Source organism: Actinia tenebrosa, unplaced genomic scaffold (assembly GCF_029948245.1).
Source record: "Actinia tenebrosa isolate PJP-AT-01 unplaced genomic scaffold, QUT_ActTen_1.0 PGA_scaffold3__52_contigs__length_22856419, whole genome shotgun sequence".
NCBI classification, from domain to species: Eukaryota; Metazoa; Cnidaria; class Anthozoa; order Actiniaria; family Actiniidae; genus Actinia; species Actinia tenebrosa.
Window position 1 is genome coordinate 810,871 of NW_028292580.1, and position 14,399 is coordinate 825,269.

At 37.2% G+C, this 14,399-nt stretch overlaps 2 protein-coding genes, 1 non-coding gene and 1 pseudogene across 4 annotated transcripts in view; 1 reads left to right on the forward strand and 3 right to left on the reverse strand.

Moving 5' to 3' along the window:
* Positions 1-1,118: 1,118 nt before the first annotated feature.
* LOC116291731 (5S ribosomal RNA) lies at positions 1,119-1,237 on the reverse strand (annotated as a pseudogene).
* Positions 1,238-2,744: 1,507 nt separating this feature from the next.
* On the reverse strand, positions 2,745-3,960 carry LOC148907544 (uncharacterized). The gene is made up of 2 exons (XM_089035307.1): positions 3,322-3,960; positions 2,745-2,927 (listed from the first exon to the last, which is right to left on the reverse strand). Exons 1-2 carry the CDS (start codon positions 3,958-3,960, stop codon positions 2,745-2,747), a joined length of 822 nt encoding a protein of 273 aa, XP_088891433.1.
* Positions 3,961-4,998: 1,038 nt separating this feature from the next.
* On the reverse strand, positions 4,999-5,117 carry LOC148907545 (5S ribosomal RNA). Its single transcript, XR_016120945.1, has one exon. It is a non-coding gene; the product is annotated as a 5S ribosomal RNA (ribosomal RNA).
* Positions 5,118-9,685: 4,568 nt separating this feature from the next.
* The window catches only part of LOC116307153 (ATP-binding cassette sub-family A member 2), a 55,697-nt gene continuing 50,983 nt past the window's right edge, over positions 9,686-14,399 (forward strand). The window contains exons 1-2 of one of the 2 annotated variants that reach the window (XM_089034801.1): positions 9,686-10,000; positions 10,080-10,173. In XM_089034801.1, coding sequence (XP_088890927.1) covers positions 9,935-10,000; positions 10,080-10,173 — 160 coding nt within the window. In that variant the 5' untranslated portion in view covers positions 9,686-9,934. The remainder of the gene's footprint in view (positions 10,001-10,079; positions 10,174-14,399) is intronic. The other variant, XM_089034802.1, reaches the window with a different exon arrangement.

The window sequence follows — 14,399 nt, forward strand, 5'->3', positions numbered from 1 at the left end:
CTCAAACAAATGCCGCTGAACCCATACTTAATCAACTGCTTTATAAATTTCTTATATAATCGGAAACAGCGAACTATATGTAACAATCATTTAACAGTTTGGAAAAACATAAATAGAGGGACATTACAAGGAACAGTTAGTGGACCATATCTATTCAGTATTTTTATTAATGATTTAGAGATATTTGATTCCTCCAGTCCTGATGAGGAAGTGTTAATCAAATATGCAGACGATAGTACTATTGTATCTCCTGTTTTCCGTGTTAATGGCAATCTAACTGATAATTCAGTCAGTTATGTTAATTCTTTCATGTTATGGTCCTCAAATAATAGTATGTCATGCAATCCTACTAAGTGCAAAGAAATAATTTTTACTAAGAAAGGAATGGACCAATTTAGTTTTCAGCCTATTTCTAATATTCCTCAGTGTAGCATTCTTAAAATCTTAGGTATTACTTTCCAGAGTGATAGTAGATTTGACCTTCATGTAAAAGATACTATTATAGCTATAAACAAATCTTTATTTGTTATAAGATCCCTTAGGAAGGAAGGATATATACAAAAAGAAGTTGACCATTTATTTTCAACAATTGTTATATCAAAACTCATTTATGGTCTTAGTGTTTATGGAGCATCACCTCCGGAGCTTACCACCGTACAAAACTTTTTAGATCGCTGTTACAAACGAAATTATACAACATACCATTATAATATCCAGGATCTTTTAAATAAATTTGACACAAGGTTATATAAGAAATCGGTTAGTAGTGACCATCCTTTGCATAGCATAGCGCCTACAATACAAACGTCCAAATATAATTTAAGGAAATCATATTTTATTAGACCTAGAGTTAATTCTCAAGGTTTTAAAAACTCATTTGTAAATAGAATAATCTTTAGTAATTAGTATCTTTTTATCAGTTTTTAGTTTTATGATTGTAATCACGTTAATGATATGTATTTTATCATTTCTTTAATAAAGACATTATTATTATTATTATTACATTATTATTATTATTATTATTATTTAAACAAAATAAATTCTTGCTAAAGTTTTAAAGTTCTGAGTTTTTGGGACAATGAAGCAATTGCAAACTCAATGGGAATAAAATGAAAAAAAGTCTACTGCACCAGTTATTCTCAGGTGGTCACCCATCCAAGTACTACGCTGGCCCTACCGAGTTTCACTTTGGTGATCGGACGAGAACTGGCTTTTTCTCGCTGGTATGGCCGTAGACAGAGGAGATTGCACTACCTAAGCTACTTTATGCAGTATCACGGTTTCAGCGCCTGCAAACTTTTCTAGAAAGGTAGAAAAAAATAAACAGAAAACAAAAAAAGCAATGAATAGACTAGAAAAATTAAAAATTGAACGAATAAAATGAAATGAAACAATTGACAAGTGAAGTGCAATAAACATTACCCCTATCATTGCAAGACAGTTTGAAAAAGCGGTTTACAGAAAATTTTGCCATAAAATAATAACCAATTTGCTTACAGGAGAGGAGGAAATTGTATTAACGCTTTGATTAAATTACAACATCGTGTCTTAGCTGCCTTAGATGATACAACATGTAAAGCTGTGAGAGTCAAAGCCAAAGCCTTTGATTACGTTAATCATCATAAACTTTCTGAAAAACTCAAACAAATGCCGCTGAACCCATACTTAATCAACTGCTTTATAAATTTCTTATATAATCGGAAACAGCGAACTATATGTAACAATCATTTAACAGTTTGGAAAAACATAAATAGAGGGACATTACAAGGAACAGTTAGTGGACCATATCTATTCAGAATTTTTATTAATGATTATGTACTTATTGACTGAGTGGGAGGGCCGGACGGGAAAATATTTGGCTCGAGGTCATGTCGTACGGACCGAGCGCAGCGAGGTCCGTACAAATGACCAAGAGCCAAATATTTTTCGGTCCGGCCCGACCCAACTCAGTCAATAAGCATTTTATCATATGACCAAATTGTTATCGCCATTTAACAGTCACTGTAAACACGAGGCACATTTCAAGAAGTAAAATTGTTTTTAATACATTGAAAGTTTTAAGTTGTCTTAATACACTTCACAAATAGCTATTTGGTCAAAAGTCGGGGGAAAATAGCAGCTTGGGAACTCAAGAATGTCTATGTCAACTCTAAGTATTTTCATGGACAAATTTCAACGTTTTTAGACTTAGTTAGTCTTCTTAATCTGACTCGATCATAAAACGACGTTTCTTGGGTTTGACCAGACACGAACTAGAGCTTTCTTCAATGGCCTGAAAGAACAAGATTCTGAATGTTCAATACTCCAATGTTTGCTCCCCCCAAAAAAGAACCTGCAGCGGCAGTTGAACTTGTAGTCGGTTGCGCTGAGAGACATGATTGCTTGCTGCTGGCTTCGTGCTTGACGTTTTCAACACCACTCAGTATCTTCGACATGTTTCGTTGTTGGCTCTCAGAAGCAACCGCATAACTGTCGAGGCTTTTAAGGCTCTTATGGCCACTCAGTTGAGCGACAATGTTGTGTGGAACACCAGCATCCAGGAGTGTTGTGATACCAGTTTTACGTACGGAATGGTTGGTAATTTTACCAGCTTTTGACTTCGTGAACTTCAAATCTTTTGTTGCTTGAGACAGGAATTCGCCAATCTTGTTCTTTGCCATCGGTCTGTTTAGGAACCAAACTTGATCATTTGGCATCCTTCTATGATTTATAGCAAGAAAAAACGGACTTTCTGGACTTTTGGCTTATTCGGGACGCCTGTAAACAAACTGCTCATAGCAGGCCACAGGACATTTCTTGTCGCCGCTCTCATAAGCTCTTGGTCGGAAAGCTCTCTGATGTTCATTTTCATCGCCGTGTCTGGTTTTAGTTTCTCTTTCTTGGAACCACTCTACATACTCTTCGCCATTTATCAGGGGCGGCGGAAGCTGAAAAATTTTGGGGGGGCACTCCAATATTTCACGGTACCTTGAAATGACCCCCCTCCCCTCCCTGTTTGGCTTGATTACAAACGTGTATGTGTGATATTTCAATCAGTAACATTTTGCGCGCATTAAACCACTTGCAATTGTGCTGAGATACAAAAATGATGCAAGTCGTCGCTAGATATATCGTATCTTTTTTAGATACAGACAATTATGTAATATCAAAATAATAAATAATGGTAATCATAACCAAATCTCATGCGTTTTTTTTTTGTGTGTGTGAGGCATTATATTCTGGGGGGGCCAGACCCCCCAAAAAATCTAGTGGGGGGGCCAGTGCACCCCCCGGCCCCCCGCTTCCGCCGCCCCTGTTTATTTCATCTTTCTTCAAAAGTACGTCTCCAAACTTCAGCTGTCTCGCTTCGTGTCGTGCTCTATGACCAAAGTGCAAAGTAATCAAGAACCACATAGTACGGGAAAGGATCTCTGGATCATGGACTCCAAACTCGTTTTCATTAAAAATAGCATCAATATCTTTGCTTGTCAGAGGAGCAGTAACATTTGGCTTGTTTCCTTTGCCCTCTTTTCTTAATTCTCGTCGTCTGGACATCAAGGCTTGTCTGGAAAGCTTAAACTCTTCATCTTTTAAGATGTTTACTTTTGCATTTTTATCGTCGAGGTATCGCTGGATTCTTCTTGAGAAGGACGACATTGTATCAGGTTCGTACAAAGTATTGTCTTTCTTTTTTGCCTTTATGTAAAAGTTGGAAAAAAGACTGTCAAGTTGAGGTGGAGGGATATTCTCAATTTCTCTTTCTTCACCACATTCTTGTAAAAAGCGCTTCAGTACGTTCATGTCATACTTAGTTTTGTTGATTGTACTTGTTTTCTGTTGTGCTCGGATGTGTTTCTGTATTTCACCGTCATTGAGCAGATTTGACTCAAAATATGTCGCTTGCTGAGCCAGTTCAGTGTCAGATATCTCGTCTGGATAGTAGAATTCGCTTTCGTCCTGTTCACTTAAATTGTCAGTCATTTTAGCTTCTTTTTAAATGAAATTTAATAGTTACATCCGAAGAGGGCCGGACGGATTTTGAGCAGGGCCGGACGGGTTTTTCCGGCCAGCTTACGTCAACCCGTCCGGCCCCCATCACGTGACTTTTTCCAATGGTTTTATTAGAGCGCGCGAGCAGGGCCGTAAGGGTCATATGATATTTGATTCCTCCAGTCCTGATGAGGAAGTGTTAATCAAATATGCAGACGATAGTACTATTGTATCTCCTGTTTTCCGTGTTAATGGAAATCTAACTGATAATTCAGTCAGTCATGTTAATTCTTTCATGTTATGGTCCTCAAATAATAGTATGTCATGCAATCCTACTAAGTGCAAAGAAATAATTTTTACTAAGAAAGGAATGGACCAATTTAGTTTTCAGCCTATTTCTAATATTCCTCAGTGTAGCATTCTTAAAATCTTAGGTATTACTTTCCAGAGTGATAGTAGATTCATGTAAAAGATACCATTACAGCTATAAACAAATCTTTATTTGTTATAAGATCCCTTAGAAAGGAAGGATATACACAAAAAGAAGTTGACCATTTATTTTCAACAATTGTTATATCAAAACTCATTTATGGTCTTAGTGTTTATGGAGCATCACCTCCGGAGCTTACCACCGTACAAAACTTTTTAGATCGCTATTACAAACGAAATTATACAACATACCATTATAATATCCAGGATCTTTTAAATAAATTTGACACAGGCTATATAAGAAATCGGTTAGTAGTGACCATTCTTTGCATAGCATAGCGCCTAAAATACAAACGTCCAAATATAATTTAAGGAAATCATATTTTATAAGACCTAGAGTTAATTCTCAAGGTTTTAAAAACTCATTTGTAAATAGAATAATCTTTAGTAATTAGTATCTTTTAATCAGTTTTTTAGTTTTATGATTGTAATCACGTTAATGATATGTATTTTATCATTTCTTTAATAAAGACATTATTATTATTATTACTATTATTATTATTATTATTATTATTATTATTATTATTAAATGATAGAAAAAGTCTACTGCACCAGTTATTCTCAGGTAGTCACCCATCCAAGTACTACGCTGGCCCTACCGAGTTTCACTTCGGTGATCGGACGAGAACCGGTTTTTTCTCGGTGGTATGGCCGTAGACAGAAGAAATTGCACTACTTAAGCTATTTTATGCTGCATCACGGTTTCAGCGCCTGCAAAATTTTCTAGAAAGGTAGAAAATAACACTACAAAAAAAAAAACAAAAAAAAAACCAAAACAGAAAACAAGAAAAGAAATGAATAGAGTGAAAAAAATAAAAGTCGAACGAATAAAGTGAAATGAAGCAATTGAAAACTCAATGGGAATAAAATGAAAAAAAGTCTACAGCACCAGTTATTCCCAGGTGATCACCCATCCAAGTACTACGCTGGCCCTACCGAGTTTCACTTCGGTGATCGGACGAGAACCGGTTTTTGTGGCTACTTCCTCGAAGAGGCGAAGCCACTATGTCATCGAGTTGTGTCCGTCCGTCCGTCCGTCCGTCCGTCCGTAAGGTTGAGTGTGACTCGGTAAACGTTAGAAATTAGTAATTGTAATTACTTATTGTAATATATTATATACCGATAAAAAGCTCTTAATACATAGAAAATTATTTAAAATATTAAAATAAAAATAATATATATCAATAATAATCTGAGTTTATCGACCAATCAGCGCGCGAGATTTTCAATAATCACCTGTGTATTTATACTAATAACCTTCACTGTGCTCTTTCGAACCAGGTGATCGCGTTTTGACAGTCCATCAAAAACCAGCCAATCATTACGCAGGAAGAAATACATCAGGCGACTATCGGCGACCCATCGAAAAAAAACATGGCGGTCAAAGTTCAAAATTACTTTAAATCTTTGTTTCCCTAGCTGCGTTATGTGCTAGCAATTCATTTAGAATTCTACCTATTCTTATAACGAATACCTATGGGTCAAATAGTGCGTTGTGGTTTAATTATTTTATGAAATTGAGTTTCTTCCGTCAAAACAACGGAAAACAACATAACAAAGCATCGTTTTTTCTGCTGAAGGGGGGGGGGATGGGGGCAGGAGGTTCAGCCCCCCTTGCTCCCCCCTGGATCCGCCCTTGGCATCGACTGTATTCACTGTATCCTAGTGTTTCCTAGTGTATCCACTGTTTCCACTGTATCCACTGTATCCTAGTGTATACTAGTGTATCCACTGTATCCTAGTGTATCCACTGTATCCTAGTGTATCCACTATATCCTAGTGTATCCACTGTATCCTAGTGTATCCACTGTATCCACTGTTTCCAGTGTATCCTAGTGCATTCTAGACTATCCACAGTATCCTAGTGTTACCTAGTATATCCACTGTATTAAGCGTTATCTAGTGTATCCACCGAATCCAGTGTATTCAGTGTATCCACTGTATTCTATTCATAATCCTGGTTCATAAATATTGCCACTGCCCAGCTACTACGTTCAATGTGTTGACAAATACTATCATTTGTAAAAAAAAATTTTTTTCTTCCTATTCAATGTATTGTTTACACTAGTATCCGTTTGCAGAACACTTTGGTAGCAATGAAGCGTCAACAGAGCCGCGTGTAATTGATCAATTACTTGAATTAAGTTGTTGGTTTAGCAATAAAGATGGTAATGTTTGTGAGTTGCTTGTGGACTTGTAGAATAATCCTTCAGCTCAGCCTGAAACGTAGATGTCCAAAGGGACTTGCTTACGCAGGCACATTTTTTTGATTTTAAAAATCAAAGCAACTGCTGACGAAGGTAGCTATCACAGTTATCGAAACCGGTCTTGCTATTCAAACTCCCGGGGGGGGGGGGTACTCCCATATATGGACTATACAGGGATGATCCGCTGAACAGGGTATGGTTTCTCGAGCTTCTTGTCATTAACAGGGTATGCAATTTCACTCAAGTTCCAAGTTCTTCCCGAGTTTCTTGTCATATTCAGGGTTTCTACTTTCATATTGACCGAAACTGGTTATCATGGTCGTAAAAAAGCGATACGAGAGATGACATGATAATCGAAACAGGAACTCAGTGCAATTAATTATATCTTTTGTCATAAACAGGGTCTACAAATTTGATTTTTTTGTCATAAACAGGGTACCCGTTTCAGAATCCCAGCGGAACACCCTTACCTAAATTCTGGCGGAATACCCCACTGGGTTCAAACTGTTCTATTCAGAACTATACCATCTCTAACGAAAGTCAACACGACCTTGTAGCCATGCCGGTCGAAATGACTGAGCAACCAGTACGAGAGTCCTTGTTTTATTACTGACAATCAGAACTTCGGTAGCATCTTTACAGTGGATACCCTAGGATACAGTGGATACAGTGGGTACACTAGGATACACTAGGATACACTAGGATACAGTGGATACAGTGGATACACTAGGGTACACTGGATACAGTGGATATACTAGGATACAGTGGATACACTAGGATACGGTGGATACACTGGATACACTAGGATACACTAGGATACAGTGGATACAGTAGATACAGTGGATACACTAGGGTACACTGGATACAGTGGATACAGTGGATACAGTGGATACAGTGGATACAATGGATACAGTGGATACACTAGGGTACACTGGATACAATGGATACACTAGGATACAGTCGATACACTAGGATACACTGGATACAATGGATACACTAGGATACAGTGGATACAGTGGATACAGTAGATACAGTGGATACACTAGGGTACACTGGATACAATGGATACACTAGGATACAGTGGATACAGTGGATACAGTGGATACAGTGGATACAGTGGATACAGTGGATACAGTGGATACAGTGGATACAGTGGATACAGAGGATACAGTGGATACACTAGGGTACACTGGATACAATGGAAACAGTGGATACACTAGGATACACTAGGAAACACTAGGATACAGTGGATACACCAGGATACACTGGAAACAGTGGATACACTAAGATACACTGGATACAGTAGATACACTAGGATACAGTGGATACAGAGGATACAGTGGATACACTAGGGTACACTGGATACAATGGATACACTAGGATACAGTGGATACAGTGGATACAGTGGATACAGTGGATACAGTGGATACAGTGGATACAGTGGATAAAGTGGATACACTAGGGTACACTGGATACAGTGGATACAGTGGATACAGTGGATACAGTGGATACAGTGGATACAGTGGATAAAGTGGATACACTAGGGTACACTGGATACAGTGGATACAGTGGATACACTACCATACACTGGATACAGTGGATACACTAGGATATAGTGGATACAATGGATACACTAGGATACAGTGGATACACTAGGATACACTAGGAAGCAGTGGATACAGTGGATACACTAGGATACACTGCATACAGTGGATACACTAGGAAACTAGATACAATGGATACACTGGATACGCAAGGATACACTGGAAACATTGGATACACTGGATACACTGGATAAACTGAAAACAGTGGATACAGTGGATACACTAGGTAACATTAGGATACAGTGGATACACTAGGATACAGTGGATACACTAGGATACAGTGGATACACTAGGATACACTAGGATACACTAGGATACACTAGGATACACTAGGATACACTAGGATACACTAGGATACACTAGGATACACTAGGATACACTGGATACACTGGATACACTGGATACACTAGGATACGCTGGATACACTGGATACAGTGGATACACTAGGATACACTAAGATACAGTGGATACACTAGGATACAGTGGATACACTAGGATACAGTGGATACAGTGGATACAGTGGATACACTAGGATACACTAGGATACAGTGGATACAGTCGATACAGTAGATACAGTGGATACACTAAGGTACACTAGGAAACACTAGGATACACTAGGATACACTGGATACAGTGGATACACTAGCATACACTGGATACAGTGGATACACTAGGATACACTAGGATACACTGGATACACTGGATACACTGGATACAGTGGATACAGTGGATACACTAGCATACACTGGATACAGTGGATACACTAGGATATAGTGGATACACTAGAATACACTAGGATACAGTAGATACACTAGGATACAGTGGATACAGCGGATACACTAGGATACACTAGGATACTGGATACAGTGGATACACTAGGATACAGTGGATACAGTGGAAACAGTGGATACACTAGGATACACTAGGAAACACTAAGATACAGAGTGGATACAGTGAATACAGTGGATACACCAGGATACACTGGAAACAGTGGATACACTAAGATACACTGGATACAGTAGATACACTAGGATACACTGGATACACTGGGATACACTGGATACTATAGGATACAGTGGTAACAGTGGATGCACTAGGATACAGTGGGAGTCCAGCGAAATCATGCACGATAACACAAAGCATACCGTCAGGACATAATAATCAGGGATACATGGAGTATTTACCTAAAATGGTAATAAAGCACCTGATCAACTACAATAATCCTTTGCGCGCGTTCCCTGAGATCACCTGGCCAATCATAAAAGAGGAACTCCGGATCCAAGCTCGTTCCAATCCGATCCGGATCCGATCAGCCTACGATGAGCTACGATGGAGACTCGAGAAGAGAATGAGAAAGCCTGAGAACTAGTGTCGATGAATGTGGAAGTTTGGACACGTGACCCAAGAAAAATATGTTTTTTGATCTGTAGCTCTTTGTTTTTATCTTTCGGTTCTTCTTCATGAACAGTTTGCGTGAATTAGTATTCGGATAAGATACCAATGCGATGCTTATCTATTTAACCTTTAAGACGATACATTTTATTGCTTTATTGTTGCTTTGAGAAGACCTTTGAGAATATAACCTTAGATCAACGAAATTTTCCCATCTATCGGTTGTTTTTCGTTAAATCAACGAAGCGAAGCCGGGTCAACATCAACAAAAGTATGGGATTTGGCCTTCAGTTGCGACTTTTGCTGTGGAAAAATTTTACACTAAAGAAAAGATCTCCGGTGAGTTTAATTCCGTGTTTAATTCACTCTTACAAGGTTAGATGCAGGGCTAAATTTCGTTTATCCCCTTCTATTTCAGCTTGCTGTCTTGTTCGAAGTTCTTATTCCACTCGTCTTGTTTCTTATATTAATGGGAATAAGATTAAGAAGACAGCCCGAACCGAAACCCGAAGGTCAGTAAGTTTATAAAATATTGTCTGAATTAAAGAATATTAAATTTTCTATCTACTGACAATATTTTGTTTTTTATGAATATTAATTGTTACGGTAAATAGAATATACACCGTTGAATTACACTATAGGAACTGGCTATGTGTGCTGTTATTTATTGTGAATGATTTAATTATGTTGGTGAAGTAAATGAGGATAGTAAAAAAAGATTTCGTTATGCAAATAGCTGAAATAATCATTTCCAATGCGCATACATATTTTTTATTATGTAGACGTTGAATGTACACGTAGTCAGCACAAAGTGCAAGGATGTCTTGGTCTATAAATAGCCTCATCTAAGTCATCTAAGTTTAAAACGCCTATTATGTTACTCAATCGTTTCACGATAGGGTCATAAGTGAATTGCCTGTTTAATGCCTTGCATTTTTTTCTGTATTTTACAAAGGAGTCATTTTTTTACTAAGATTTTATTGATTTTATTTTTTGACCATCATCTTAAGGTGGCTTGACTGGGTTTTGTTTGTGGTGTACCTTCGAAGTTTGAAGGGGAAATGCATCGCTGCCATTAAGTTAATTTCAAATAAATTATTATGACATGTCTAGAGATAGATTCAAGTTTTACATGATATACAATTTATCGCGATTGGAGTTACCATAGCAATACAGTGACGTCATGTCATTTTTTATACATTCCATTTTTGGCGAAATCAGATGTTTGTTTTGCAAATTGTTTAAAAGTTCTTAAAGTTCATATGTTTATCTTCAAGTTAACGAAGTGTCGAAGATTTGTATGGAAGCGTTTCGAAATAATTGTCAGCGGAACTTTTGGGCAACAAAAATGTAAACAATCCAAAGCAATTAGTTCATGTGACCGAAACATTTTCTTACTGGACTTGGGAAAAGCTGTTTTTTGGGTCATAATGTTGTGTTACTATTCCACTAGCCCTTCTGAGAAATGGAATGAAATGAGAAATATGATTTCAAGCCTAGTTAGTAAAGTTGTTGTGCCTTCTGATATCTTGCCAAAGATTTTACTTGTCTTTACTAAAGATGGTCAAACTCCATAATCTGATGATGAATTTCCTTTAAACTTCCAAGTCAGTTTAGAGGCAAAATAGTTTTCATTGATTACCAGTAATTGTTTGATGGTTTATTTGACAAATGAATATTTATTATTGCCAATCTGACTAAAGATGATAAGTGTTTGTGAGTGTGTGCATGTATGCGTTTGTGTGTAAGTGTGTGTTTGTATGTTAAATAAAATAAATAAATAAATAAATGGGATCTAGCAGTGGCATTTCTACAGAGTAGCTATCCATCCACTTTCATTCCAATTGGAATTTTAGGAGTTGATTTTTGTTGATTTTTGGAGTATGTTGGTGTGTGTGTAAGTGTATGTAAGTTAGGTCTCTTCTACTTCATATGTGATTCTGTTTTGGCGATTAACAGGTATAAGTTGTATCATTGTAATCACTGTAATGTAATGTATTTGGAAATTTGATTAAATTAAATTAAATTAAATTAAATATGCTTTGTTTATTTACTCGATAAAGTTTATACGCGTGACAGAGTTAATTTCACAACCCGATGACAATAGTGTCTACTACTTTGTAGTAGGCACTAAAACAGTGTTCTTACCAGGCCGCGCCATTGCAAGAATTGAAAAACAGAAATGGCGCACAAATTCAACTCTATGCGCCCCCAAGGGCGCATGAATTATCCAAAGAATACTTTCTGCTAATTTTAAAAGATTTAGAGTACTTTTGAAATAATAAAAGTTGCATCATTTTGTCAATAAACAAGGTAAAAGTTCACATGAAACGACACGAATCGAAAATAGCCACCATCTTGTATTTAACTCGCCAAGAGGTCTGGGACTAGTCTATGTTAACTGACCTTGTTTATTAGAGGCTCAAGTATGGCTGCGCAGCGCAAGTTTATTGTATTATTATTAAGGAATATAAAATGACGCGCCTGTCTATATACTGTGATATAAGCATGATGGGAGCTGTAGAGCAAGAGAGAAGTCGTAGAAAAACACGAAGCTTAGCCGAGTGCTTCTTTGATTTCTTGAGTGCTTTACAGCTCCCAGAGTGTTTATATCACAGTATATAGACACAAGCAGACGTTTTATATCGCTTTTATAAAATATTTTTGAATGATTGTGCGCGAGCATGTGTCTGCCCTCTGATATACAGTCAATTCAAAAAATGTTGTCGTCGACCAGCTCAAGCCTACGCGACTGGATCGAAAGGAACTCTGGGTAGCAACCATTGAAGCCGAGTTGACTCCATAATTTTATCTGACTAGTTATGCCTGGTTTATGGCATGAACCTTCGTAGGCGAGCGGGAAGTGTCGAAGGAGACTTGTTTTTAATGCCTTCATATTTTCGAAATTGTGAACTGAATCATAACTATTTTGTTTTTCTTTCCCTAAACCCAAAGACCTGCATTTGATGGATTGTTTCCAGCCATTATTATCTTATTACTTGCGGGAACAATGAATTCAGAACAAATATTTAACCGCTTCAATGATTTTTACCCATATTCCTTTCGGTCCAGTCGTGTAGGCTTGAGCCGGTCGACAACAACGTTTTTTGAATTGACTGTATAAACATGGTAGCCAGCCAATCAGCTTGCGCATTGGTTCTGAAGTTTATCTTTTGTTACAGACTTACTTACACAAACTCCATGACATAGAGCCTTGATTGGTTCCAAGGCAGCAGCCACAAAAATAAATCATTTATCGGACACTCATACAATTGATTGTCTAGTTGACTGGATTCAATTGTAGTTGAATAATAGAAAATGATAGCCGTCGATGTGTCTAGGCCTGAGGCAGTTGCTTGGGGACAGTGGAGCGTACCCCCAATATCTGATATTTCAAGATTACTACAAGATTAGTTTAAATAATTATAAGAGTAGAAGCTGATTTAGCAATGTTTAGATTTTGAACTTTTTAACAAATAATTAGTGATCAACCTATGAGGAAAGCATAAAGAATATAAAATCAACCCAATACTGTCAACGAATTCATTATTAGCTTAGTTAGTAATGCACTAGAATTTCACGCCAGAGGTTCCTGGTTAGAGTCACAGGATGTCCAAGATAGAATGAAAAATAAAATTAAGATGTTAGAAAAATAGTTAGGTAAGTAGGTAAATCCGGGGGGGGGGGGGGGTACTCCACCAGGATTTGGGTAGGGGTGTTCCGCTGGGATTCTGAAAAGGGTACCCTGTTTATGACAAAAAAAATCAAATTCGTAGACCTTGTTTATGACAGAAGATATAATTAATTGCACTGAGTTTCTGTTTCAATTATCATGCCAGCTCGCGTATTGCTTTTTGAAGACCATAGTAACCAGTTTCGGTCAATACAAAAGGAGAAACCCTGAATATGAAAGGAAACTCAGGAAAAAAATTGGAACTTGAGTGAAATTGCATACCCTGTTTATGACAAGAAGCTTGAAAAACCATACCCTGTTCAGTGGATCATCCCCGTATAGTCCATATATGGGAGTACCCCCCCCCCTGGGAGGTAAATAAACAGGCAAGACAGGTAAAAAGGAGAAAGCGGTGTGAAGTGTAATGAAGTGAAGGAGAATTACTTTTATTCTAATAAGATCCAAACCTATGAGGTTGGATATCCAAATGGATCTAATTAAATTAGTGTTGGATCGTGGTATCCAAGTTCATACAGTCATGTGACCCTAAAAGAAGCATCCAATTGGTTTTTCATGTCATGAATTATTAATGAAGTTGAGAATATTGAATAGAACATTTAGCAAAAAAATATGCATGACATAGTATAATTAAGAGTGGATGTCAGTAAAACTCAAACATTTCGTGGCAAGTGTGAAAAATTCGATTTGTCTCATATTTTGAAGGGAGGTAGGCTATGATGTAATACAAGCCCCTACACACTTAGTTTTTGAAAATATTGTTTTATTCCCAAGAAATTAAAATATTTCTTTCGAGGCGTCATATGCTAATTAGAGAGGTCTAAAAATGAGCAGAATTACAGACCTCCTTTGCTAAAACTATACAAGATTAAACCTTTAAAATATAAAAAACTTCAAGTATTCTATCTGTTTAGTTAGTAGAGTGATTTTTTCGCGTGTAACTTGAATAAAGAATTTTTAGTAGATTTTTTTACAGGACACACTTTCAGCACTCTCAAAAGTAGCTTCAAAACAAGTGGCAATTTTACTATGGCCGAAACATTGGAA

Coding starts and splice junctions, on each gene's coding strand:
- LOC148907544 (XM_089035307.1), bottom strand. CDS start 3,960: ATGACTGACAATTTAAGTGAACAGGACGAAAGCGAATTCTACTATCCA. Junction 2,928..3,321: donor GACAGCTGAAGTTTGGAGAC/GTACTTTTGAAG, acceptor AAAATTTTTCAG/CTTCCGCCGCCCCTGATAAA.